Source organism: Brachypodium distachyon, chromosome 1, assembly GCF_000005505.3.
Source record: "Brachypodium distachyon strain Bd21 chromosome 1, Brachypodium_distachyon_v3.0, whole genome shotgun sequence".
NCBI lineage: Eukaryota > Viridiplantae > Streptophyta > Magnoliopsida > Poales > Poaceae > Brachypodium > Brachypodium distachyon.
In genome coordinates, this window is record NC_016131.3 from 15455976 (window position 1) to 15481120 (window position 25145).

The following is a 25145-nucleotide window of genomic DNA, read 5'->3' on the forward strand; positions in this document are numbered from 1 at the left end:
TGCAAGACAAGCTGTGAATTTTGCTTCGTCGACGAATCGACAAAGATAAAGACCAAAAACATCAAAAGAAGAACTGTGATAAACCAATGATTTCTGTACCAAGACGAGGATGGAGTCGGGAACACCCAAACCTAACAAAATGATACCATCAAGAACACATAAACACTGACTCCATGGAGCAGAGGCGGAGACAAGCCCCACGCAAGGGGGGCCACGGCCTGGGGCTTGAACATGTTTTTTTCATTGCTAAATTGTGATAATTAGAAGTTTGGCCTGGGAGCCATTTACACACTTCCATGGAGTAAGCTAATGACCCTGGTCCCCTCCTTAATTTCTTAGTCATACACACACTAACGGCCCTGGTATAAGCTAGTTCGTGGCTCCGCCACTGCCATGGAGTAAGCTATGACGTCTAGACTATACCATATCCACCGTCAAAAACACACAAACCTAACAGAAGAACACAAACTAAATGCCAGATGTTGATCTGTGGTCCCCACCGATCAGCTGCTAGAGACGAGGGGAACCACCAGAGATCGAAAATTTCCTTCTGGCGGCTAGGGTTCCTGTCGATTGCTCTCGTCGAACACCAAAAGTTCGGATGGTACATAATTATTCAGTTTCATATCAAACATGGTAAAAACTAAACAAGACCAGTAGAAAAAAAAGTGTGAAATCTTATGTTAGGAATTGATGTGCAAATTATTCTGACCGCAGATTCACGGTCTTAGAGTTGCATCACCTTGTGCGCCCCACATCGTGACGCATGCTCAAGCCTCAGGGCTGCGCTGCACCATAGCAGCCTAATCTATCGACCCGATAAAACATCCGTCATCTCATTGTGTGACTCTTCTCGACAGATATTGCTAGAAAACCATCGAAAAAAGATATTGCTTTGCTTGCGGGTAGGCCACCCTCGATCTCTTCTCGACAGGATTGGGAAGACGAGAGCCACCAATAGATAAATTTCCTAAGCAGCAGAATCATATCCATATTTGGAGAGAATACCTAAAAACCGCCAATATGGGTATTTTGATAATAAAAAAAGAGCAGTTTGAAATTTTTGACAAAAATTACCACATTTAGTGAAAATTTTCTAATCTTACCCCATTTAGCGAAAGTTGAGCGAGATTTTACCCTATTTGACGAAAGTTATACCGATGTTAATTAACCACTTTACCGAAACCAAGCTAGCAAGCAAACACATATATCGGCTATTAGATTAACTGGCAAAAGACCCGTGCGTAAAATTGTATCAGAACGTCAAATTAATTGCCTCAAGCTCATTCCATCGCCGTCCAAGTCCTGTGTGGAGCCACCGGCGCGCACGAGGCGGTGGAGGCGGCGGTCGGGGCCCGTGACGGATCCGCAGGTCTGCAGCCGCCTTCCTCACAGGGACGACGCCGATGCGCACGAGCTGGTGGAGGCGACCAAGAGCGGCGGCGGGCGTTGGCGAGATCCCAAGGGCGGTGGCGAGATCTGGATCGGGCAGGGGGTTGAGGGGGAGATTCGTAGGAGAGGACGAGGAGCGAAGATGGCTCTGTTTTTTTGGCGGTACGTGTTTTTTCTGCGCTTGAGGACCGTGGGAGCCGGGATTAAAAGGCGTGTGGGGACAGTGTGGCAGATTCGTAATTTCGGTGAAGTGACGTACCGCGACGGCCGTACCATCACCACCAACTCCAATTTAATATATAAAAATATATAATTAGTATAGATTAATCGCTTCAGCCATCACGTGTACGGCGTGCTGCTCCTGCACCAGAACGATTTTGCCTTGTGAAAATTCCATGCCTTGCAACAGAAACAGATTGATCGATGGATTTGTACTAGTGTTCTCCTCCGGATCCAGCAGTGAGCTGCGGCACCCCGAGAACGTTCGGAACCGGCGTTTGCAGTGGTACACCGTACAATTGCGCCACCGTCATGACAACAACACGATAGCCGCCAGCAACGTGAGCAGCAGGCCGCAGTCTCGCAGGTTCCGGATCACCTCTGTGTTGCTGCCATCGAGGTGCAGGATGGGCGGGGTCAGCGTCGCCGTGGCCACGTCGAACACGATCCTGGCCATATCCCCTAATTTCGGCGCCACCGCGCCAGCGCTAACAAAGTCTGCTCCCCCGGCTTGCAGACGGAGAGGGATGGATGTACCGATCGGTGGCCGCTAGATTTACAGCCACATGGACTGATTTCACGGCCCGTTACGTACAAACACATTTCACATTCCACGAACCCGACCTGGAGATTACAAACACATGTGTGTAACTGAACACAGCGAGGAACACACAAACGAGAAGACAATACAAAGATACGCTGTAGTAAAACACACAGAGAAACACTCGAGATTAAAAAAAAAAAAACGTCCAACAAAGGATGTCTGAAGTTGAAGTTTGACCAAATTTAAATGCATTTATACACTAAGTCATGTTTAGATACATCCAAATTTTGACAAACTTCAGACATCTTTTGTTGGACCGGTCGTCGCCGAGTCCTGACGCCTCGATGGATCTGGCACGGACAGATGATCCATGGATCACGTCCACGGCCGGCGCCGCGCGGCAAGCAGCTGGAGAAGCGCGGGCCAAAGCTCCTCCCTCATGGCCACGAAGCGGAGCGCCCAGTGGTAGACGACGCCGGCGAAGAAGAGGCCCCAGTAGATCAAATCCCAGGACGCCATGCATCGATCCACCGGCCGATCCTGGCATTCGTATGCAGGTCTAGCTGTCTACTTGGTGTGGTGAACTGGTGATCACTCTGGGTGAGAGGCATGCAGTCGAATCCCCAATCTGGGTGGTGTGGGCAGATGAACTTGTGCTGCGCAGTGCCAGGAGGCAGTGGTGTGCGAGTAGTGCAGGCTGGCTCGGAGAGTCGACAAGGGATCGATTGATCGATCAGGGGCTCATCGATTTGCAGACATGGACTGGTCGATGGACAAGCCATGGACCATCAAGTCGTTTCGTGTATCATGGAAAGGCGCGTGAAAGGCTGTGATGTTGTATTTTAGCTCGAACGGGCAAGTCCTGGAAATGGAAATCGGGGCCTTTTGTAAGTAGCAGATGAGAAAGCACACACGCGCTCGGCAGTGAGTAAAGCATGTGCACGTGTTCGAAGGTTTACCTGGGAGTTGTCTACTAGCATGTGTTTGTTTCGGTCACTTTCGACAAGGTTTGTGACATTCTTTTTTGAGTTACTTGTCACAAGGTAGGCACACGACAATTTTTCGAGAAAAGTCAGTTTCAAATTTTATCTTCGTAAACGAAGTTTGAAAAAACCTTCACTGCTTAATCTCTGAATTTCGAACCCCCGCCTCTGAATCCCGGCCAACCGTGGCATATTAAACTGGTTATCTCGTTAATTTGCCTAATGGGGTTGATGACGTGGCAGGGATTGAACACCTGGGCCCACAGGAAAAGTCTGTTTCAAAGTTTTCCATGCTGGAGCATATGATAAGTAGCATACACCGAGACAACAGACAAGGATGCCGTGGTCAGCGGTCACGTCACATGCATTGCTAATACCATCCCCACAAATTATGCAAGCAAACAGACGAGCGTGCAGTCTCCCCTGAAAGCGACCATTGCCTGGCCCGCCCGGCCGGCCGGCCGGCCTCCGTCCTATCCCAAGCTCATATACTCCAGGGCATCAGCCCCGGGCCCCGGCCAAGAGCTGAACTGCTGAAGCAAGCAGCCATGGCGGCGTCTTCTCGCACAGCAGAGCTGATCCATCTCCTCCTCCTTCCAGTAGCACTGCTCCTCCTCTTCTGCGGGCCTCACGGCGCCGGCGCAGCGCCGAGCACGACGCCGCTGTCGGTGCTGTGCAACGGCGACGTCTACGGCGCCGGGGACCCCTTCGCTGCGAGCCTGGCGTACGTGCTCTCCGACCTGCTGGCCCGCGCGCCTTCTTCGTCGCCGTCGCCCCGGGACGCGTACAGCATCTCCCCGTGGCCCAACGCCTTCGCCTACGGCCACGCCGCCTGCGGCGCCAGGGTCCCGACCCACGCCGCCTGCGCCGCCTGCCTCGGCTCCGCCATAGCCCAGATCAACTCCTCCTGCGGCGCCGCCGCCGTCGGCGCCCGCGCCGTCCTCGTCGACTGCCGCGTCCGCTACGAGCAGTACGCCTTCGTCGATTAGCCGGCCGGCGATGGCGTACTACGTGCTTGATTAATTGGCGCCTGTAGTAGTTGTAGTGTTGTACTACTGTATGGCTGCACTGTGAATCTCAGAATCTGTGATCTTCCTTCCCAGCTTTCTTCAATTATGAATCGCAGTATTACAATCGTCTACACTACACTGTGAATCTGTGAAGTAATAACATTGTGGCTGGTGCGTATGTTAAGAGAACTTGTTGATGATCATGGCGTAGAGGAGCTCGTTCCAGGCGTCGGGAACGCCGGGCAGGCACCAGTGGCTACAGTCCGCCCTCTGCCCCGCCCCCGCCCCCGCCGCCGCCGGCATCATCTTCAACCTCGCCGACGGCTCCACGTTGTACGTCGCCGGGTGCCCGTCCATCCTCTGCGCCGTCATCATCGTCACGTTCAGCACGCGCAATCCCCCGGGTCCTCCAAACGCCTCCGGCTGCATCATCATCCCCGGCCACCGCCTCGTCCCGTTTACAACCAACTCCGGCAGCGTCTCCGCCGCGCAGCTCCCGCCATTGTTACTCGCGCCCCTGCAAAACTCAAATTCGTTAAAGCAGATCGTTTGCCGACCAGATGAATGCTGAAATGCGCAGCTGGAACAGAGAGAGAGAGAGACCGATTGTGCGCCGGCGAGTACGTCCGGAAGACGGCGAGCGTCTTGGTCGCGTCGACCTCCTCCAGGACCCATCTCTGCAGCGTCTCCATGGCTCTCTGGTACGCGGCCTCCACGCCCATGTCCAGCCGCAGCTTCTTCCCGTCCTGGAAGTAACAATGCAGCTGCTGTTGGAGGCGGTCGAGGTTCCACCAGTGGCCGGAGTTGAAGACGAGGACGTCGGCTTGGCGCCAGCGGCTTTCCCTGGGGTCCATGGCGGCGAGCTGGAGCGTGGACCGGACGTGCCTCGGCGCGCGCTGGCGGCGGGACGGGCGGCCCCCGCGGCGGACGAGGTAGGGGGAGCGGTAGTGCTCGACGGTGAGGTTGTGGGGCGCCGGGAACCGGAAGGAGAGGTAGCCCTTGTGCTTGCTGATCGGGTTCCCGTTCTCCTCCGTTATGGAGTTGGAATTGGAGACGGCGGAGGAGAGCATGCAGAGCATTGATTCCCACTGGTTCCGGCCGATCGAGTCGCCGATGAACACCAGCCGCCGGTTCCGGAGCACCCTCAGCAGCTTCTTGGCGTCAAATCTGAAAGAGCGAGAGCCGTGGATATTACAATCAAGGAGTTCAAGTTCAACTCGATCACTACACTAACGAACGTGCCGCGACTGCCGAGAAATATCCATAATCCATCCAAGTGGCAGCTTAATGGAGTATAGTACATTCTCTAATTAATCTAGATTTTCTAAGGGCCGGAAGCACATCTTTTTGAGACTCGGTCTTGTCAGAGTTATACCTTGGGAGCGTGCAGTGGGCGGGGCGCCACCGCCAGCGGGCGTAGCCGCCGTCCGGCCGGCCGTTCTCCGTGCACCGGAACCCGACGTCGACGAACGGGCACTCCCGCGGCTCGTACAGCGGGTGGTACATCTCGTCGCGCACCCACTTGCCCTCGGCCAGCATGCCGTCGCGGCCGGCCTCGCCGCAGTAGCATTCTTCTTCTTCCCCGACTCCGGCGCCAGCGCCGTCCTTCTTCGAGACGACGCTGAGCTCGCTGCTGGCGGCCCTGAAGCCCGAGGACTTAGTGGCTGCGGCGGCGAGAAGGATGAACAGCAGCGAGGCCGAGGCGAGGAGCGCGCAGCCGCTCCACAGGACGACATGGTCGCCGCCGCTGATCGTGACGATCTGCCTCGCCGATGATACCGATCGCCTCCGCGCGCTCGCCATCTCCATTGCCATTGACGGTTGGTTGATTGTTTATCGCTTGCAGGCCCTGCATGGCATGGCGCTTGATCGAATGATTTGCCAGTGTGGGAGAAACAATAATCTCTGTTCTTGGTGTTTCCGTTGTTGTGCTGCGTGTTGTTGTGTCTCGAGGGACGGTTGCTTTGGCCGGTTGTGGTTGGATTCTGTGGAGGAACCGGCGCCGCTGACGAACAAAACTTGGTGCAGCAAATGTAGTCCGAGACTTCGGAGAGTCCAATGGAACGAAACCATGACGTACGGGCCAGTGGCTTTGATCCGTGAGATCGATGGGCACGTATATATCTATATCTATACCATTATATTAAATTCGAAGCGTCCATGCGGCAGCATATCCACCGCAGAGCGCCACGGATGTCGGCGGGCGGCGGTGCCCGGGCGGATTCGGCCTCCGCGATGGCGGCGGAGAGCGCTTCGCAGGCCTCGGCAAGGCGCACGGGCACGGCGGCCTCGCGAGCGTCGAGCGCCGTGCTGGATTCAGAGGTGGACGCGTCGGCGGCGGCTAGGGCCTCGTCAAGGGAGGCGGAGCGGGCGGCGACGTCCTGGTCGAGCGAGGCGAAGTGGGCGAGCGCGCGGGACCAGGCGTCGTGGCAGGTGGCCAGGAGCTGCTGCTGGGAGTCCAGGTGCGAGAGGAGGAGGCCTCCTCCTCCTTCCACACGGAGGATACAGCTCCTCCTTCTCCTCACACACGGCAAAGGATCACACCCCGATCTCTCTTCCTCCTCTCCACCTCGGCCGGATCTCTCTTCCTCCTCTCCCCCTCGCCCCGATCTCTGCCGATCCACCTGCTCCTCCGACACGACACAGGATCCGCCCCCTCCTCCTCCCACACGGAGGATCTGGCTCCTCCTTCTCCTCACACACGGCAAACGCCCCCTCCTTCAACAGAGGCAGGATCCGCCTCCTCCTTCTCCTCCCACATGGCAAAGGATGCGTCACGTCACAACATGCTACAAGCAGGGGCAGCCAAATCCGAGACCAGCTCGAGCAATGGAGAATCCGAGAAGAACTCGAGCAATCGGGTGCCATGGAATCCTTTGCCCGTTCTACAAAAGGTATTGGATTCCCTTGAACTTCAGAACACCAGATCACCCGAAGTTTTAATTTTTGAACTGTTTTAACCTGAACTGTTTTAACCAGATCGAAATTGCCGCACCCGAAGTATTGCACACTTCTCGCCACACTTCTTGCCCGAAGGTTCGTTAGACCGAGCGGCCCGAACTCCACACAAGGTACATGATAGATCTTGTTAAGCATCTGCCGTTAATTTCAGTTTGTACAGGCTTCTTACATTGTCGTGTTCATGTTAAATCTTCTTGCTTTCTTGTTATGCGACATACTGGAATTGTTGATGGTGGAAGTTAACTAAGAGTAAAACTACTGTTTTTCTTGCTCAAACTGTCTGAAGTATATTTATGTTCTTGATTCTACTGCTTTTAAACGGTTTAAATTGTTGACTCATGCATATATGACCTTAAAGTGCTTCCAGAAGCAGTTATGTTAACTTCAAGCTATTTTTTTTTCTCGTGCTTGCAGAACATGGATCACAATGTTGAAACAACCACCTTTGAGGATTTTGAGAACCGCCCTTTAAAAAAAGCAAAATGTTCTGAATCAGGTGTTTTGGATGATCAATTGCCATCACCTTCCGTCTCAGCATCATCTCTGGTTTCTGAAAATTCTGAATCAATTGGATCAAAATCAGATGATCAGATAAGTAGTGATTCATTGCTACCTGGCCAAACAACAACCAAGTCGACGTGTTCTCCAGTTTCTGAATTGACGAATGAAGAAAAAAATTCAGAGGGTGATGATAACCAAACCGTTTCAGCAGATCATGATAAGCCACCAGATGAATCTGAACATATAAATGATGGGGCATATGACTATCTCCCACAAGGTAAAAAATTCACTTATTATTTTTATACTTCTTTACCTACGCTTTTCATTGTCAAGAAATAACGCCAATCTGTTGATTCCATCTTTTTGTAGATTATGCATTGACCGAACTGGATGTATGTGCTCATGTAGTAATAGAAGACTCTTCAGAAAAAGAAATATTGGTGAAGATAGATCAAGTATATGTCAAACAATGTGAATTGGTGTGCCTTCTAGATAGTGCCAAATGGCTAAACGATGATGTAAGTACCCTTACCTTACTAATAAGAAACATGTTTATGATTATTAATATTCATCAATAATTTTAAAACATTTATAGGTGATCAGCGCATATATATATTGTATAAAGCAAGTACATGTGCAAAATAAGAGTGACACTAAAGTATATTTTGAGAATACCTTTCTAGCCGGACTGTTAAAACGGGATGGTAAATATGGAATACATGGAGCAACCTTTATGACAGAGATTATTGGAAACTATCTCAATCATGACATGGTAACATCCATACCCATAATTGTCAAATTCTATATATTTACTTACATGTCTATAATTGACACATTATATGGAATTGTAGATTCATCTTCCAGTAAACATCGAGCACTCGCATTGGTATTTAGCTTGTATCAATGTTGAAAAGTCTGAGATACAAGTACTCGACTCATTGTGTTGGGAACATAATCGAGTTGACCTCACTAATACGGTTAGTTATAACTCTTTTCTGTAAAAAAATGTTGTACATTGATCTTCCGCTTATGTATATTATTTTCCACCTCTAATAAATTTACAGCTGCAAGGACTACAATATCATTTGGACATTCTTAAAACTCAAGAAAACTTGAGTAAACATAATTGGAAAGACTTTGATGTTACTAAATGGACGATTAGAGAACAACTACATAATCCAATTCAGAAAGACAGGTATATATAGCATTTTTTTTTACTAATAACCATATATGAGAAATATTGTGATTCATGTGGAGTACTCAATTTTGTTCGAAACATGCAGTTCATCTTGTGGCCTATTTATGCTTAAATTCATGGAATATTGGACCGGACATGCACTAACACATTCCATTACACAGGTAAATAAATAAATCTTCTGTTTGATAAACATGTATATGCGGGTGCCACTTTAATTGTTATAAGAGTAAATGCTAATATTTGTGTATGCTTTGCAGGAAAATATTATTGATTTTAGATATAAATTAGCTGCCGTACTATTATGTTGGAACACAAACACGGCGCAAGCGAGTACAATGATTGAAGAAAGTGATTTTAGTGAGGGAGATCCAAATGATGTTATGATGTTCGTAAGCCTAGATGAGAAAAATCAGCCAAATCCATTGAACTCATTATCTATTGAAAAAAGATACCAATCACTGATATCTGTTGTTTCTAGCATGAGTGTACATGAGTTAGAAGGCGGACTTTGTAACTACATCAAATCAATTAATTCTGCTGAAACTTTAGAGTAAGCCATTTATTGCATGTAATTTTATTTTAGTAATTGAATATAATTGATAATATACATTATCTTATTTTCTTTGTGATAATGATTTGCAGGAAAGTGTGGGTACAAAGCTTTGAACCATATACAATAAGTTTGACTCTCAAAAGGTTGCAAGGAATGCTAAATGAAAAGTTGCCCATGGAGCGTGATTGCTTCAATTTGGTCGTACGGAAGATCATGTTTGACGATATCCAAACACTGAAAAAAAGAAATAGATTGATATCGAAACATTATCTTGACATGCGATTTTGGGTAATTTCTTACATTAACTGTATTTTTTGTGTCTATATACATGCTAAATATTTGCTCATACCTTTCTAAACACTTATATGTATATTATAACATCCTAGATGATTACTAATTTTGGACGAAATCCAAACTACCGGAAAAAGTTAGATGTGGAACAGCTAGCATGTTCAGTTCGTAGCTGGCCTGGTATCAAATATAATGTTTCATCCTGCAAAACGGTGAGGCCACTTTCATATACATGTCAACACAGGGATTTTTTTAAATCTATACATCTAATATTAATCTTATTTCAGATTCATATTCCAATACAATCCAACAATGGATTTATTCTATTCATACTAGCTAAAGATACCAGAACTGTCTACATTTTGGACCCTACTCCTATTGACCCCATCTATCAACGCAACCCATACGCAAAATATGTGCCCAGACTTCAATGGATTGCTAAACACTTACCGAAAGCCATGTCAAAGACATGCCCTGGGTCTACATGGAATGAAAATATTTTCCTATGGCACCACCATATCATAAATAATATTCCAATTCACAACAGGAAACATTTTTACTCAATATGTATGATACATTATTATATTTTGCCATTGGTTACTAATTTTATTCTTATGTTATAGGGAATCGTCTGGTTATCTTATTACCCTCTTCATGTCCGCATGGGAGGACGAAAAATTGAATCTGCCATTTTTAAAGGTCAATATCATAAGCATTAAATTGTTATCCTTTTTACACATGACATGCTGATCTCACAATGTATAGGATGGATACGAGCTAAGGAAACAAATTTTGCGAAAGCTACTGACATTCAAGAAAAATGAATGCGAAGTCAACATGCCCGCCGGTGTACTGGATATCATAAACTCTATAAGGAATATCCAAACCAATATGAATGTGAAGACCTGAGGATGAAAACACAACAAAGACCAATAAACAAGCTTCATCTAAAACTCAATGTTTAGTTTGTCTTTGCTTTCAGAAACTACATATGCTGATGTTTTTGTCCATAACCTGATACTTCACTTGGATTGGATGATTGTGGCACTATGTTCTCTTTTAATTAGTTCCCACTGATACTTGGTTTTTTTGCGCATACCACTGATACTTCGCTTGCACAGAGCTCTTTTGTCGAATTCAATGATACTTGCCGAAATGCCAGTCAGGCGTGTTCCAGTACTCCAAATACCTGCAACGCGGAACATTTTCTGCGGCTGGCAGATGACGGGCTGTATAATACCACCTAGACGTCCTAAGTCAGACCATAATTGTGTGGATTCAATCCGAATGTTTTTTTTTTGAGTAATTCTGTTTCATTCAAGGAGGAGAAAACACAGGTACTATAAAAAAAAAGCACGAAAGGAAACAAAAAAGGAGGCTATTTGAAGGAAATTAAACAGGGAAGGAAGACTAACTATACAAAAAAAGCACCCAGGCAAGGACCCCCAATTAATCTCACTGCATGGTATTAGCTGTGGATGCCAAAGACCACGAGGAGATGGAGTCAGACACGATCTCGAGGAAACGCTGTTGCGATCAGTCAGTCTCTTTGAAGATCCACCGGTTGCGCTCATGCCAAATTTCCCAAAGACTGAGAATAGCATTTGTCCGGGAGCGATTTCCATCAACTTGATAAATCTTGAACTGATGCATCGTGTGCGTGTATTGCATTAAGCTTACAGTAATCACAGTGAGAGTGATAACATTATCAATTGATCTGAAATTAATTAAAGAAATGCAAGCAAAAAAATATTAACAAAATAATATATGCATACACACAAAAATAATACTAGGACCGACCTTATCAACTGGTGCAGCCAAAATATGTCTAAATTCCAAAATACAAAATATAGGAGTCCTAATCCTAGTATGTTTAAGCAACACCTCAAGCGCCCTGACAGAGTCCTAATCCTACTCCTCCGACGCCCTGGCCGAGTCCTAATCCTACTAGGTTTTGGCAACACCTCCAGGCCCTGGCCTTTAGATCCAGGCGTGGTGGGTGTAGGTACACCATAATCCAACACTTTCAACTTCAATCCACGACTCCATGGCGGCAAACAATTCTTCAGCATCGGCAAAAGGTTTATCTCCTCTCCTACAAGCTTTTCTTTTCTCTGTTCCCCTCCGTGGCTATTTCTGTTCAATAATAGAGGGCATATTCTCATGATCAGAGAAATCAGACTTAGCTTTAGCCAGTACAACCAAATTATAACCAAATTCTGAGTTGTAACAAACCTTTAACTGCTCACGGATTGATGACACATACTTCAGCACATCATTTGGCGTCCATATAGGAAGACAAAATTTCCAGTACCTGGAGCAATTAAGCAGTACTATACATGTTCAAAAATACGACAATTAATAACCAATGCCAAAACAAAAAGAGCACGCAATCTAATTTCCATATCACTGATGCAATGTTGCCCAAACTCAGGTGATCATGATCAGGACATGCCAGTTCAAATTGACGTTACGAGTCCAACACATTGTTCACAATATGATACAGCTCACAATATGAGAGAGGAGAAAAATCGAGCAAGACGGGAACATGACAAAGCTCGACGAGGTATGATAGCACCCGAGCAGAGGGAGGAGATTAATGCCTGTAGAAGAGCCAGCATTACACCGTAGCAGAGGGAGACAACAAATGCCCGTAGAAGAGCCAGCATTACACAGCAGCAGAGGGAGGCAACAAATGCCCGTAGAAGAGCCAGCATTACACCGCAGCAGAGGGAGGCAACAAATGCACGTAGAAGAGCCAGCATTACACCCGAGAAAAGGGAGGAGATTAATGCCCGTAAGAGAGCCTCTAATGCCAGAAGAAGAGCCAGCCTTACACCCCAATAGAGGGAGGAGATTAATGCCCATAAGAGAGAGCAGAGGGAGGAGAAAAATGCACATACAACAAACTCCAAGAAAAATAAGACGTTTGAAGAGAGGAATGCTCAACAGAGGGCTACCAGGAAAAAACTTTTAGTTCAAGATAGGCAAGGCATAAATTCCCAGCGAAGAGCACAAAGGCAGACAATACCAGCCGGGGAGAGACAGGCACAGCTAGCACGACGTAATGAAAAATTTGCAACCAAGAGGAAGACCCCATGCGCCCAGTCCATTGCAATGCCCTACCCTGATCCAGATGAAGCCAACCTCGTATCAAGCACACAAGCATCCATTGCCAAAGAACCAGGTGCTTCATCACCAGCAAGCCCATCATCCAGCACGCCATCATTCACCATCAAAACCGACGGTAATAATCAAATTAGTGGCAAGTACGCTTCTTATACCCAGATTTTATCTTTTGTTAAGCTTGATCACATTGCAGGTGACAAGGAAACCTTCCTTAGGGATATCATGGACAAGGACGACTCCTCCGATGACTTGATGGATGATGAGTACTACATGTTTGCCGGTGAATGTACGCCCCAGCCTTCAAATCTCACCAATTTATATTATAAGATAATGAGTTGTTCTCTTATAAGAATCTCTATCTCAATGCCTACAGGTTCCGCGGACATGGACATTGACGGACCAACAGATGCAGCTCTGGCAGGCGATAGCATTGACCCATTGGACATCGTCTACTCAAATATTCCAGACAGAACACATATCCTGAAGCACGCTGCGAACTGCGATCACTGCGGGGCCAAGAAGTTTGAGTATGAGACCAAAGGATTTTGCTGTCGGAATGGGCAGATACAGCTGGCAGACCCAGATCCAGAGCCCATTCCGGAGCTTATGAGGCTTTGGTCTAGCGCTGATGCGGACTCACGTCATTTTCGAGACAGCATTAGGTTCTTCAACGGTCACTTCTCCTTCACAACACTCGGCGTCAGCCTTGACAACAACTACACAAACATGAGGTCCGGGGTGTACACGTTTCGGGCGCACGGAACGATGTACCATAATGTGCATTCTTTCGGGGTTGGTTCGAAACCCGAACATCTACAACTCTACTTCTATGATGACGACCCCAATCTAAGCCACCGCAATGAGGCTACCAAGAACCTGGACCAAGATGTAGTCAAAAAGGTGGCCAACATCATGAGAGGAAACCCCTACTCCCAGACGTTTAGGAGTCTAGGTGACCATGCGGGCAGCCTCGCGGAATACCGCATCGACTTGAACACCGACAAGAAGCTAGATCAACGGACATACAACACTCCAATTGCATCAGAGGTGGCAGCTATCTGGGTGGAGGGCACCGACCTGGCGAGGAGGTTCGAACGCAGCATCACTTTGTACGGAGACAACGACGAGAGGTACGGCATACAGGCTACACATGGCTGCTACGACCCACTCTCATACCCCCTCTTCTTCCCAAAGGGGCAGCTTGGGTGGCATCCCAACATCCCCAAACGAGGTGTGAATTGGGAGTTAGGACAACAGTCAAGAGACGACGACGATTCAGGTTGGTCTTTACGACATCATCTAGCATTTCAATTTCTATACCACGATGATAAATTTCTAACTATCCTCCCACCTTGCTTTTCAGAAGAGACGGGTAACCGTCTGTGCGTATCTGTCAGGGACTACTATTGCTACAGGTTACAGACGCGTCCTGCAATATTCAACCCGATACTACACGGAGCACGCCTATTCCAGCAGTACGCAGTCGACATGTACATAAAGATCGAGGGCACCAGGTTGAATTGGTTCCGAGAACACCAGCCACAAATTCGAGCTGAACTATACAAAGGCGTCGTTGATAGCATAGCGGCAGGGGAGACTCGAGCGAGCGAGGTTGGTAAAAGGACGGTGCTCCCATGGTCATTCCAAGGAGGGGACAGATGTATGAAGAGGAGGCACATGGATGCAATGGCCTTGGTGCAGAAGTACGGCAAGCCAGACATCTTCCTAACGATGACCTGCAACCCCAATTGGGAGGAGATAATCAACGAGCTGTTCCCCGGCCAGACTCCTCAGGACAGACCGGACCTCGTCGTACGGGTATTCAAAGCTAAGCTTCAAGCCATGAAAGACATGCTTTTCAAAGAACACATCCTCGGCGTTGTCATAGCATATGTTTACGTGGTCGAGTTCCAAAAGAGAGGCCTCCCACATGCCCACTTCCTTCTTATCATGGATTCTAAATACAAGTTGACGATGCCGGAGCAATATGACTGTCTAATCTCGGCCGAGCTCCCGGACAAGAATAAGTACCCAGAACTTTACACCATGGTCGTCAAGCACATGATGCACGGTCCGTGTGGTGTTCTTAAGCCAAACAACATATGCATGAAGGACGGGTTGTGTAAGAACCGCTACCCAAGGCCGTTCAACAGTACCACCATCCAGGGGAAGGACTCTTATCCTGTGTATCATCGACGGGACAACGGTCACAACGCTCATGTCCGAGGTCAGACGCTAGATAACAGATGGGTCGTGCCGTACAACCCTTACCTCCTCCGTATGTTCAACTGCCACATTAACGTCGAGGTGTGCTCCAGCATCAAGGCAGTGAAGTATATTTACAAGTACATCTACAAGGGAGGAGATCAAACGTCGATGAATTTTGAGCAGCCTGACAACAACGGCAACATCGACGAGATCAAGAGATATATTGATGCGAGGTGGATTACTCCACCAGAAGCTTTGTGGAGGATCTTTGGCTTCAACCTCTACGATAACTCGCCGTCGGTCCTACAGCTGCCGCTTCATCTTCCAGGTATGCATATGGTATCGTTCAACGCGAAAGATGACCTTAGAGACATAGCCACTCGGGAGAAAGCATCAAAATCCATGCTAACAGAGTACTTTGAGGCCAACAAAAAATACGAGAAGGCAGGAACCATACTATACAAGGAATTTCCAGAATGGTTTACATGGCAGGCAGGAGATAAATATTGGAAGGAAAGGAAAATACGGCCCCAAGTAGGCCGAATCGTGTCAACCCATCCTGCAGAGGGAGATAGATACTATCTGAGGGTGCTGCTTAAGCATGTTGCAGGCTCTACTTCATTCGAAAACATGCGAACGGTTGAAGGAAACCTATGTGAAACATTTCGGGAGGCTGCGGAAAAGAGGGGTCTTATTGAGGCCGACAACGCACTCGACGAGTGCCTAACGGAGGCGGAGCAATTCGCGATGCCATCATCACTCCGAAGGCTCTTCGCAACAATATTGGTATTCTGCGAGCCCAGCGATCCGCGCGGTCTTTGGGATAGGCACCTCGAAGGAATGTCAGATGACCATAGACGATCGATCACTTGCCCAATCGCAGTGGAGCAAAAGGTGTTGCTTGACATCAGAAGCATGCTGCAGTCCATGGGCAAAGAAATAACGTCTTTCCCTCTTCCAAAAATGGACGAAACATACGACGACACTGGAGGCGAGGCTAGGGAAATCATCGAGGAGTCCAGTATCGCGGTCGACATTGAGGACGCTTCTCTGGCGTCCTCCCTTAACCCTGAGCGGAGGTCTGCATACGATGAGATACTTGCGGCTGTTGACAGCGGCACCGGAGGAGTGTTTTTTGTCGACGGGCCAGGAGGCACCGGGAAGACATTCATGTATAGGGCCTTGCTCGCTAAGCTCAGAGGTGAGGAGAAGATAGCAGTGGCGACGGCAACAGCAGGTATCGCTGCTTCAATCATGCCAGGAGGCCGGACCGCCCACTCGAGATTCAAGATACCCCTTAACATAGTAGATGGCGCTTCATGCAACTTCACAAAACAGAGTGGGACAGCCAAGCTGCTGAGGATGGCTTCGCTTATAATATGGGATGAGGCCACGATGACCAAGCGTCAGGCGATCGAGGCACTAGACAATAGCATGCGCGACATCATGGGCCGACGAGACCGTCCATTCGGGGGGAAGACCGTCGTGTTCGGCGGCGACTTCAGGCAAGTGCTTCCGGTCGTGAGGAAGGGCACACGAGGACAGATAATCGACGCGAGTCTACGCAGTTCATACCTATGGGAGAGGACGCGCCATCTCAAACTCGTGACAAACATGAGGGCGCATAGCGACCCGTGGTTCGCCGACTTCTTATTGCGTGTCGGCAATGGCACCGAGGAGGCCGATGGAGAAGGAAACATACGGCTTCCAGAAGATGTGTGTGTGACATCTACTGACAAGGAGAGTGACATAGAGAGGTTGATCGACCATGTGTTCCCAGCTTTGAACACCAGCATGACCGACCCGAACTATATTACTTCTAGAGCTATCCTCACGACGAAGAACGACAACGTCGACAATATAAACATGCGAATGATAGAGCGTTTCAATGGAGAGGAAAGGATCTACCATAGCTTCGACAGTGCGGAGGATGATCCACACGGTTACTACCCTCCCGAGTTCTTGAACACACTTACCCCGAACGGGCTGCCTCCACACGTTCTCAAATTGAAGATCAACTGCCCTGTTATACTCCTAAGGAATATTGACCCGGCTAACGGATTGTGTAACGGCACGAGGCTCATAGTACGTGGATTCCAAAAAAATGCAATTGATGCCGAGATCGTGCTAGGACAACAAGCTGGGAAGAGGGTGTTCCTTCCTAGGATTCCACTCTGCCCATCCGATGATGAAATGTTCCCATTCCGTTTCAAGAGGAAGCAGTTCCCGGTAAGGCTGAGCTTCGCAATGACAATCAACAAGGCACAAGGCCAGACTATCCCAATTGTCAGCGTGTACCTACCGGAACCGGTTTTCTCCCACGGCCAGTTGTATGTGGCCTTGTCGAGGGCAACAGCAAGAAGGAATATAAAAATCCTAGCCGTGAAGAATGATGAGAATGCAAAAAAGTCACAGAAAAGTAAACCAAAGAAACAAAAGACAACCTTGGTATCTACCACGAAGAACATCGTGTATAAAGAAGTTCTCAACGCATGATGGCCCTTGATTAATTGCCTCTTGCAATTAGTTAGTTGTGCAAGTTTGTTATTTAAAGTATTTTAGACATGTACCAGATAATGTTTCTTATACATTTTAAAATAGATTTAAAGCAAACAGCCTACGTTGCTTTTCGAATTTGTAAAGATTTATACCTATATTTTTCATCTGAGAAAATTAGTTTGTGACATTCTTCCATATATCATTTCTTAACCATAACCACAACATGAAGGGGAAATATCTCTTACCTCACAAGCACCAGAGGGAGAACGAGATTCAGCCTGCCTTCGTTGCCGATTTGTATTTGTACTCGGGATTGAGAAAGAGAGAGAGAGAGAGGGAGTGGGAGGGGAATCGGTAGGGGAGGAGACTAGGATACCGGTGGTGCTGGGGCTTGGGACGAGCGGACACGGCGCTGAGGATGGGCGTAGCGGGTGGCGGCAGCGAGCAGGGGCAGGGAGGCAGCTATGAACAGGGAAGGTGGGGCTGGGGCTGGGGAGCCGTTGGACAGAGAGCCAGGAGAGGTAAGGGCGGCGCTGGGCTGGGGCAGGAGCGGCGTTGGGCGCTCTCCGCTGGGTTGGGGCAGGGTCAGGGTCACACACAAAGTAGATAGACGCTGGCTGTTGAGACAGGATGGAGAAGACGAAAAGAGTTGCTGCTATTTGTGACTAATGCACATGATTAATGTATAAAGACATGAGAAACTAAAATGAAATATTATACTCTCTTCGTCCAATATTAGATGTCATAAATTTGTCAAAATATAGACGTATCCGTATACTAAAATACATCTAGATACATGTAATATTTCGACAACTAATATTGGACGGAAGGAATAATTTACTTAAATAATTTACTATGAATAAAACAAAACAAACTTATTTCAATTATAATCAAATCATTTGAAATATGGATGAAATATATATGTTTATAAATGACCGAGCAACGAAACCGGATGTTCGAGCAGAGCTCAGGAGACGGCGGCCGAACTCCTGAATGGTTGAGCCGACCAAGTCGACGGTCGCATCGGCCAACACGACGGCGGCGGCATGCGCCACAAATAAAACAGTCTGTATGGTCGAGAAGGACACCAACAGGGTGGAAAAAGCTAACACGAAACCGGAGATGGCCGGCGCCGATGCATGGTCGGGGAGAGAGTTGGGTGAGATGAGAGATATCGATATTGTTATCTGTTTCATTAATATCGATATTCTTATCTGTTTCATTAACCTCAGTTCTATCGTCGGAGTTCATGTGTTTCTGGCATCCTACAACAAAAAGCCAAAGAAACAAGTTCTGAAGGGTAGCAAATGACGACACTGCACAAACAAAAGTGCAACGATCACAACAATGCCATGCTAAACCACTTGTGTAGGCCGTGGCAGCGCACGGGCATTTCCACTAGTATATATATGCCGTCTGCACAGTGCGTGCAGGTAAGCAGAGACAAGAAGGGAAGCCCTGAACACTTGCAGAGTGTTTATGCTGGAGAGCCCCATCCACACACTACGGTTGCATTTTGTGAATCACGTATAGGTTAAATACCTAATTATGTGAAAAATATTGAATTCTAAGTTTGATAAGAAATCCCATCCGGTCTAAGACTAATACCCAAAACCTTGTCCAAAAAATAACCTGAATATCATTACCCAAAAAGAGAGTTTACAGGTTCTGTCAATCTTCTTCTCTATTCTCAGGCCTCCATGGGATGGCGCGGGAGATGGGGATGAGAGACCGAGGACTTTTTATTCGCTTGTTGAGTTTTAGCGATTTCAATTTTTTTGGTTTTTGCATCGACTTCACAGAGTTGCGCTGCGGTGCTAAATGGCAAATTGTAAATTTTGCACCCTTATTTGGCAGTTGGCACGCACTGTGGAGGCTAGGCCTACATGTAATGTTTGTCAAAAAATCACAGTACACGACACATAGATGCGTAAGTAACAGGCGCAAGTAACCGATAGTCAGTTTGATGATTGAAGCTTTCGAGTCTTGTACGTGTCAATAGAAGAAATACTACAATTGCGTTTGCATCAAAGATTAAAGTAAAACGTAGATTTAAGAACAATGTATATAGTATTACCTATCAGTCAACCCCACATTCTCATATTTCCTTATCTTTTCTCTCTCTTCCTTTTAAACCCTTTAACCGCCAGGTGTTCCTCAAACCAGAACTAACGACGTACAATGCTACAGATTCCACAGCCAAAGAATGTACATGTAAAGCTGTAAACAACAGGTTTACTTCTCGTGGTCTTCATTTGATGTGTCGATCTTGATTACAAGCGGTTGATGCAGATCCGAGGGAGAGGCCACCACAGGAAGTTGCGGGGTTCCTATATCCACCTCTCCATTCTCTGCCAGTGCCTTGTCCAAAGAAGACTTTGCAACTCTTGTGACACATATAATCAAGACAACTGCAGGAAAGCCGTCAGCAAATAGTTAGGAAATCATACAAACAGGATGATAGAAGCTATTGTTTGACTGGAAGCGATGAAAGAGAAAAAAGAAAAGAGAAAAGGGCTACAAGCTAAAGATTGCCTTAATTATTGCTTCAAGCAACAAGCACATCAAAATTGAGTAAAATCAAAACGAATAACCACTAGCTCAGCAGACCATCTAAAATGGTAAGCAGAAGTAACTAAACTTTTTTTTTAAAGGGAAGTGAAGTTTGTGGAGAAAAGCAGTGGCACTTACCAGACAATATGAAGCCAGATATTATGAGAATCTGTCAAAAATAAACACGTTGTTAAGAGTTGTGTAGTAACTTCGCAAAACATAACCGAATCTCTGCAGAGATAATCTAGGCAAATGCTACAATACTGAATAGCTTACCCATCGGGTGGTTGAGATCTCACTCCAACCGTGCGTCACATCAGATAGATCTTTTAGTGTTGTTCCAACATACACCAAAGCAAGAGTAATTGGCTGGCAAAAAAATCAATGATTAGCAACAAAAGCCACAACAGTTTAATACCAGCACTTCAGTTAAAAGGTGATCAAGTAAGCTGCAAGTTGACAAATGATAGTATCATGTTATTACCAGTAACAAAGCTTTCTAGAAAATATGCTAATATGCCAATCAAGGAACTGTGGAATCACGTAAAAATTTCTTGAGAATAATGTGTCTACTACTGATATAAAAGAGCATGAGGCAATAAATTACAAAAAAGTCTGATGGTCACGGTTAGGCAGACAATGTAGCAGATAGTAACACACTGAAGTTTTCCTTGGACCAACCAGCCAACCAGCATGTGCTGGCATCCTGGTCCAACAGTATTGCACAACTAGAATACATGATTGAAAATTACGAACTAAGAGAAGAACTCCAAGCATACCATCATCCCAAGCCAAGAAGCCAGCATGTACTCTCCAAGGCCAACAGGAGTGACAGACAAGAGGTAGTTCAACATGTTAAATGGTAGTAGAGGGACAAGCCTTAGTAGCAACACGATCTGTGGACAAATATATGAAAAGTCAAACATAGTTATGGTTATTCTGCTATCAAGGACTTAAACTGCAAATAATCACCAAAATTGCAGGGATCAAACTACAAAAAAGTCATTTTAGATGTGCAAATTGCAGGATAAGAAAGCACCCACAGACCCAAGAATCAAACAAATTGCCCTAACGGAACTGTATAAAGGAGGCAAATACGCTTCCTAGACAATTATATATTTGAAATCCTGAGCTTCTAGTATCATCTATTCACCTTTGTACATGCTGTCAGAAAATAATATTCATCTTTGTACATACTTCGTAGCATATTCTTAATTTTAATAATCATGTTTAACAGAAAACATTTTTGAAAACACACATAAGTTATTGTTTTCTTCACATCACACAGCTATAACTGTCTGCATGAAGTTACCTTGAACCCAGACCTTTGGATGGCAATAGCTACTGCTTGAAACTTGGGGTAATCTTTGCATTTGGCAAGAACATAAGGCCTTCCAATCTGCAAAAGTAATACACAACTATAACATACAAAAAAAAAATGCAGATCAGGGGGGTAGCACTTATATGCACTGAAATAGTCACATCTATTTAGCACATTAGCTTTTTATGCAATTACAGTTTGAGAAACGATACAAAAAAAAGCAGCATACAACATGTGTTCCACAACATATGAGAAAACAAGGAGTGGAAGACAGAGTTGCTGTTAATTGGCGTGTGACAACGTGCAATTTACAGTTCAAATGGTGAAAGCATTTGTTCATCCTTACCGTTCTACCAAGCAAAAATGCAGCAGTAGCACCAATTGTGGCTCCAATCGAATCAGCAACAAACCCAACAGGCAGGCCAAACAGATAACCACCTCCAAGCTAGCAAGCAGGGAATGCACACCAGTCAACCAATAAGATACCGGCATTCTGACCATGCTATATGAAATAAACAGGAGAACATAGGAAACAAAAGTTCCACTAGAAGTGACTGCTATAAGATAATCAGTAACCCCACTTACTGTAAGTATTGAGGCTGGAACAGCTAAGACCGTCAAAGGGATGTAAGCAATGGCCCTGTAATGTACAACATGACAATTATCAACATATATCTCAGAATGTTATTTTGATCTTGAGCAATATCTCAGCACTGTAAGCCAAGTATCAGACAACTCCCACTCTGTGTAATGTGGGAATTTAGTATTTTCGGAGTTGCGCTCGAAAGGTTGGTGTGCTAAAAGTGCACAAGGCGACTGTGAGCACGGAAAACGGAATGGCCAAATGGTGACCTTGGCAAGGAGGACATTGTGTTCACTACACCGATTTAATTATGTAGCAGAGAGTTGAGTACTTACAGTACAAGAGGACCCCATGCACCCAAGTTCTCCTTGATCCAAACAAGAAAATCCTTTAAAATCTGTTAAGGGAAATTCACCATGAATTGAATGAGCAGAGTAAGCATTCGAAGCACGAATGTATTTGTGGTAAGAAAAAAACATTAGATTGTGCAAGCTTGAAAGATAAAGAAGAGTGAAAGAAAAATAAAGGCCAGAAGAATAGTCTTACAGTAATAATTTGTGAAGTGTATGGACCTATCAAATATGGACTGTCAAAGGGGTACAGTATTGTGGCCAAAACAAGAGTACAAGACACAATAAAATCCACCAAATGAGAAAAAGAAATTGAGAGAAAGAATAAACTCTGACTTCAAACAAATTCTGGAGGAAGTGAGAGCTAGAGGCTAGCACTGACATTTGATTAAAAGAAGATCTGAAGCAACAGAACCAGGATTCCACACCCAACAGAACCAGAAAGGCAGAAACAAAGTGAATGTTGGAAATCTGCATATTTTCGTTTTACAACTCCCAATCAGACTCCATATCAATATTATCTGATAACAGACCATGATATCAGATAATATGTTTATGAAGCAAGCAGTTGTACTTGTATCAAAGGTGCACCCTATTATCTGACCAACTAGACTCAGTTGCAGAATTATAACATGTAAAAACAGTATCTAAGGAAATGGTTTCAAATTGAAAATTACAATCCTGGTTCTACTGTGAAATTACTATCCTCCATGAATTCCACTACAGAAGACATAACTATGAAGACTATTCAGAAAAGATTGTATTATAGGGGCATATAAGCATATGGAAACAAATCACTACGAGATATATGTATTCAAATCAAGCAAGACAAAAAGATAGCAGTGTCTGTCTTACGACCTTACATCTAACTTTCTACTCCAGTTAGTAATTGCACTACCTGCTAGTTGGGTTCTTGGGTGACCAAACAAATATCAGTTACAGAATTCAGATTGATAGAACACATGTTACATAGTTAATAAATACTTTAGAAACAGAAATTACATAGATGAGGTGATTTCTGCTTGCAAATGATTTCGCTGCTTAGGTCAAATTATGATACTACAATACTATGATGTGTTAGCCAGTCTACTGGCTGTACACAAGCTAACATTTCTATGGACCTGAACTTCTGAATGCGCACTACAATACTATGATGTGTTAGCCAGTCTACTGGCTGTACACAAGCTAACATTTCTATGGACCTGAACTTCTGAATGCGCAGTTGACAATGATACCGGCAGCCGCTGGCTCTATTAGCCAGGAAATTTTCTGCCATATTACCCAATGTCGAACCGAAAAGGTCTAATTCGCAAAATGCTGACAAAGCTACAGGGAATCGATGCAGTACATCTAATCAGGAGGCAGGAGGACATAGCTACATTCAGCAATCAATGGGATTCATCTCACCACGCCCCTAAACACGCTATCCCCATGGACGCTAAGCGGTACAGGCCACAGGATCGCATATCAACTATACCAGGTAAGGAAAACAATCCCGATTAACTCAGAGGAGGAATTGGGAATCAGGCGTGGGGCACGCGCACCTTCTCAACGGGCAGCGTGAAGAGCGCGACTGCGACGGCAACGAGGAGGGCGGCGCCGACGGCGAGGCGGATGGCCGAGGGCCACGAGAGCGCCATGGACGCGAGCAGCCTCCGGCGCCAGGGCCTGAGCCTGCAGTCCCCGTCCCCCTCTCCCTCCCCCTCCTCCCCGCCGTCCGCCCAGGCCCCCGCCCTCCCCCGCGCCCGCAGCCCCACCGCCGCGCCTGCCAGATTCCCCAGATCTACCTTCCCCGCCCCCCACAACCTCCGCCCGCCTCCTTCGCTCTCTCTCACCTCCCGCCGCGGCAACTCATCGAACACCTGGCGCGCGCGCGTGAGGGAGAAGAGAGGGAGGTAGGTTCGTGGCGCCTGGATCTGGAGCAAGGGTCGAGCACGCGTCCCGCGCGTCGTCGTCCCGTGGCGTGTTGCCGCGAATTATTGCTGTTTTTTTTTTCTCGCTGAGAGAAAGGGGCGCTGGCTTGCTCGCACGCTTCGCTTCGCTTCCCTCCCACCTACCGCTGCTCCTCCTCCGACTTCGCCGCCCACCACCACCGACGGATGAAGGGCGTAGTATGGGGGCGGCGGCGGCGTGATCCGGCAATCTCTCTCTCTCTCAGTTCCTTTTTGTTTACTTCCCGGGGAAGCTGTGAACTGTGAATTGAATCTGTGATCCGGTCTCGGAAGGGGAGCACCGACCACGGAGACTGGCTGACCCTCGGGTCCCACTGGGCTAATCTTATCCTATCTGACCGGTGCAGCATACTCATCAATTATCGTATACGGAGTGTATTATCTTCTTTCTCTTGTAAGTTGTGAAGATGCATTTTTCACTAGAAAAAGAACCGGTAAAAGTTTGCATTTGGTTGGCATCTACATCGAATCGAATAAGTCTATAACAGGGGTAAGGTATTTGTTGACCTGTCATGATCTCGTTTGTCAATAATAGAGTAAATTTCATAAAACCACATTTTTTGTGGCATTGGTCTCGTAAAATCACAGTTGTTGCTAACAGTATCACAAAACCACAACTCTAGGGCAGCGAGTCTCAAAAAACCCTAATCTCGATGATTAGTCGGTTTGATGGTGTTTCTGACGACCCGGCTCACAAGTCAGTTGCCACGTCCGTCTTCCCGACCCATCTCCAATGCCACGTTGTGGGCCCGGATCGTCAGAAACACCATCAAGCCGACTAATCATCGAGATTAGGGTTTTTTGAGACTCACTGCTCCAAGAGTTGTTGTTTTGTAAGACTGTTAGCAACAACTGTGATTTTGTGAAACCACTGCCCAAAAAATATGGTCCAAATTTC

General features: G+C 46.6%; 5 protein-coding genes across 5 annotated transcripts; 2 read left to right on the forward strand and 3 right to left on the reverse strand.

Moving 5' to 3' along the window:
* Positions 1 to 3490: 3490 nt before the first annotated feature.
* LOC100831595 (antifungal protein ginkbilobin-2) lies at positions 3491 to 4308 on the forward strand. The gene has a single exon (XM_003559820.4). It carries the CDS (start codon positions 3687 to 3689, stop codon positions 4125 to 4127), a length of 441 nt encoding a protein of 146 aa, XP_003559868.1. The 5' UTR covers positions 3491 to 3686; the 3' UTR covers positions 4128 to 4308.
* Positions 4213 to 6130, reverse strand: LOC100831899 (protein trichome birefringence-like 11). The gene is made up of 3 exons (XM_010231279.3): positions 5524 to 6130; positions 4752 to 5315; positions 4213 to 4665 (listed from the first exon to the last, which is right to left on the reverse strand). Exons 1-3 carry the CDS (start codon positions 5961 to 5963, stop codon positions 4329 to 4331), a joined length of 1341 nt encoding a protein of 446 aa, XP_010229581.1. The 5' UTR covers positions 5964 to 6130; the 3' UTR covers positions 4213 to 4328.
* Positions 6131 to 6286: 156 nt separating this feature from the next.
* LOC112269786 (FRIGIDA-like protein 4b) lies at positions 6287 to 6909 on the reverse strand. Its single transcript, XM_024456927.1, has 2 exons — positions 6848 to 6909; positions 6287 to 6662 (listed from the first exon to the last, which is right to left on the reverse strand). Exons 1-2 carry the CDS (start codon positions 6907 to 6909, stop codon positions 6287 to 6289), a joined length of 438 nt encoding a protein of 145 aa, XP_024312695.1.
* A 5860-nt stretch (positions 6910 to 12769) lies between these two features.
* On the forward strand, positions 12770 to 17485 carry LOC100832196. The gene is made up of 4 exons (XM_010231282.1): positions 12770 to 12899; positions 12975 to 13067; positions 13155 to 14060; positions 14145 to 17485. The coding sequence occupies exons 1-4, from the start codon at positions 12770 to 12772 to the stop codon at positions 17483 to 17485; spliced, it is 4470 nt and encodes a 1489-aa protein (XP_010229584.1).
* A 1951-nt stretch (positions 17486 to 19436) lies between these two features.
* LOC100833974 (TVP38/TMEM64 family membrane protein slr0305) lies at positions 19437 to 24505 on the reverse strand. Its single transcript, XM_003562499.4, has 9 exons — positions 23840 to 24505; positions 22281 to 22342; positions 21948 to 22002; positions 21709 to 21807; positions 21354 to 21440; positions 20821 to 20937; positions 20318 to 20410; positions 20180 to 20210; positions 19437 to 19899 (listed from the first exon to the last, which is right to left on the reverse strand). The coding sequence occupies exons 1-9, from the start codon at positions 23933 to 23935 to the stop codon at positions 19724 to 19726; spliced, it is 816 nt and encodes a 271-aa protein (XP_003562547.1). The 5' UTR covers positions 23936 to 24505; the 3' UTR covers positions 19437 to 19723.
* Between the last annotated feature and the right edge of the window lie 640 nt (positions 24506 to 25145).

Coding starts and splice junctions, on each gene's coding strand:
- LOC100831595 (XM_003559820.4), top strand. CDS start 3,687: ATGGCGGCGTCTTCTCGCACAGCAGAGCTGATCCATCTCCTCCTCCTT.
- LOC100831899 (XM_010231279.3), bottom strand. CDS start 5,963: ATGGCAATGGAGATGGCGAGCGCGCGGAGGCGATCGGTATCATCGGCG. Junction 5,316..5,523: donor GCCCACTGCACGCTCCCAAG/GTATAACTCTGA, acceptor TCGCTCTTTCAG/ATTTGACGCCAAGAAGCTGC. Junction 4,666..4,751: donor TACTCGCCGGCGCACAATCG/GTCTCTCTCTCT, acceptor TGAGTTTTGCAG/GGGCGCGAGTAACAATGGCG.
- LOC112269786 (XM_024456927.1), bottom strand. CDS start 6,909: ATGTGGGAGGAGAAGGAGGAGGCGGATCCTGCCTCTGTTGAAGGAGGG. Junction 6,663..6,847: donor GGAGGGGGCGTTTGCCGTGT/GTGAGGAGAAGG, acceptor TGTGAGGAGAAG/GAGGAGCTGTATCCTCCGTG.
- LOC100832196 (XM_010231282.1), top strand. CDS start 12,770: ATGCCCTACCCTGATCCAGATGAAGCCAACCTCGTATCAAGCACACAA. Junction 12,900..12,974: donor ATTCACCATCAAAACCGACG/GTAATAATCAAA, acceptor ATCACATTGCAG/GTGACAAGGAAACCTTCCTT. Junction 14,061..14,144: donor AAGAGACGACGACGATTCAG/GTTGGTCTTTAC, acceptor CTTGCTTTTCAG/AAGAGACGGGTAACCGTCTG.
- LOC100833974 (XM_003562499.4), bottom strand. CDS start 23,935: ATGGCGCTCTCGTGGCCCTCGGCCATCCGCCTCGCCGTCGGCGCCGCC. Junction 20,411..20,820: donor CTTCTTGGCTTGGGATGATG/GTATGCTTGGAG, acceptor TTTTTTTGCCAG/CCAATTACTCTTGCTTTGGT. Junction 20,211..20,317: donor AGATCTCAACCACCCGATGG/GTAAGCTATTCA, acceptor TATTTTTGACAG/ATTCTCATAATATCTGGCTT.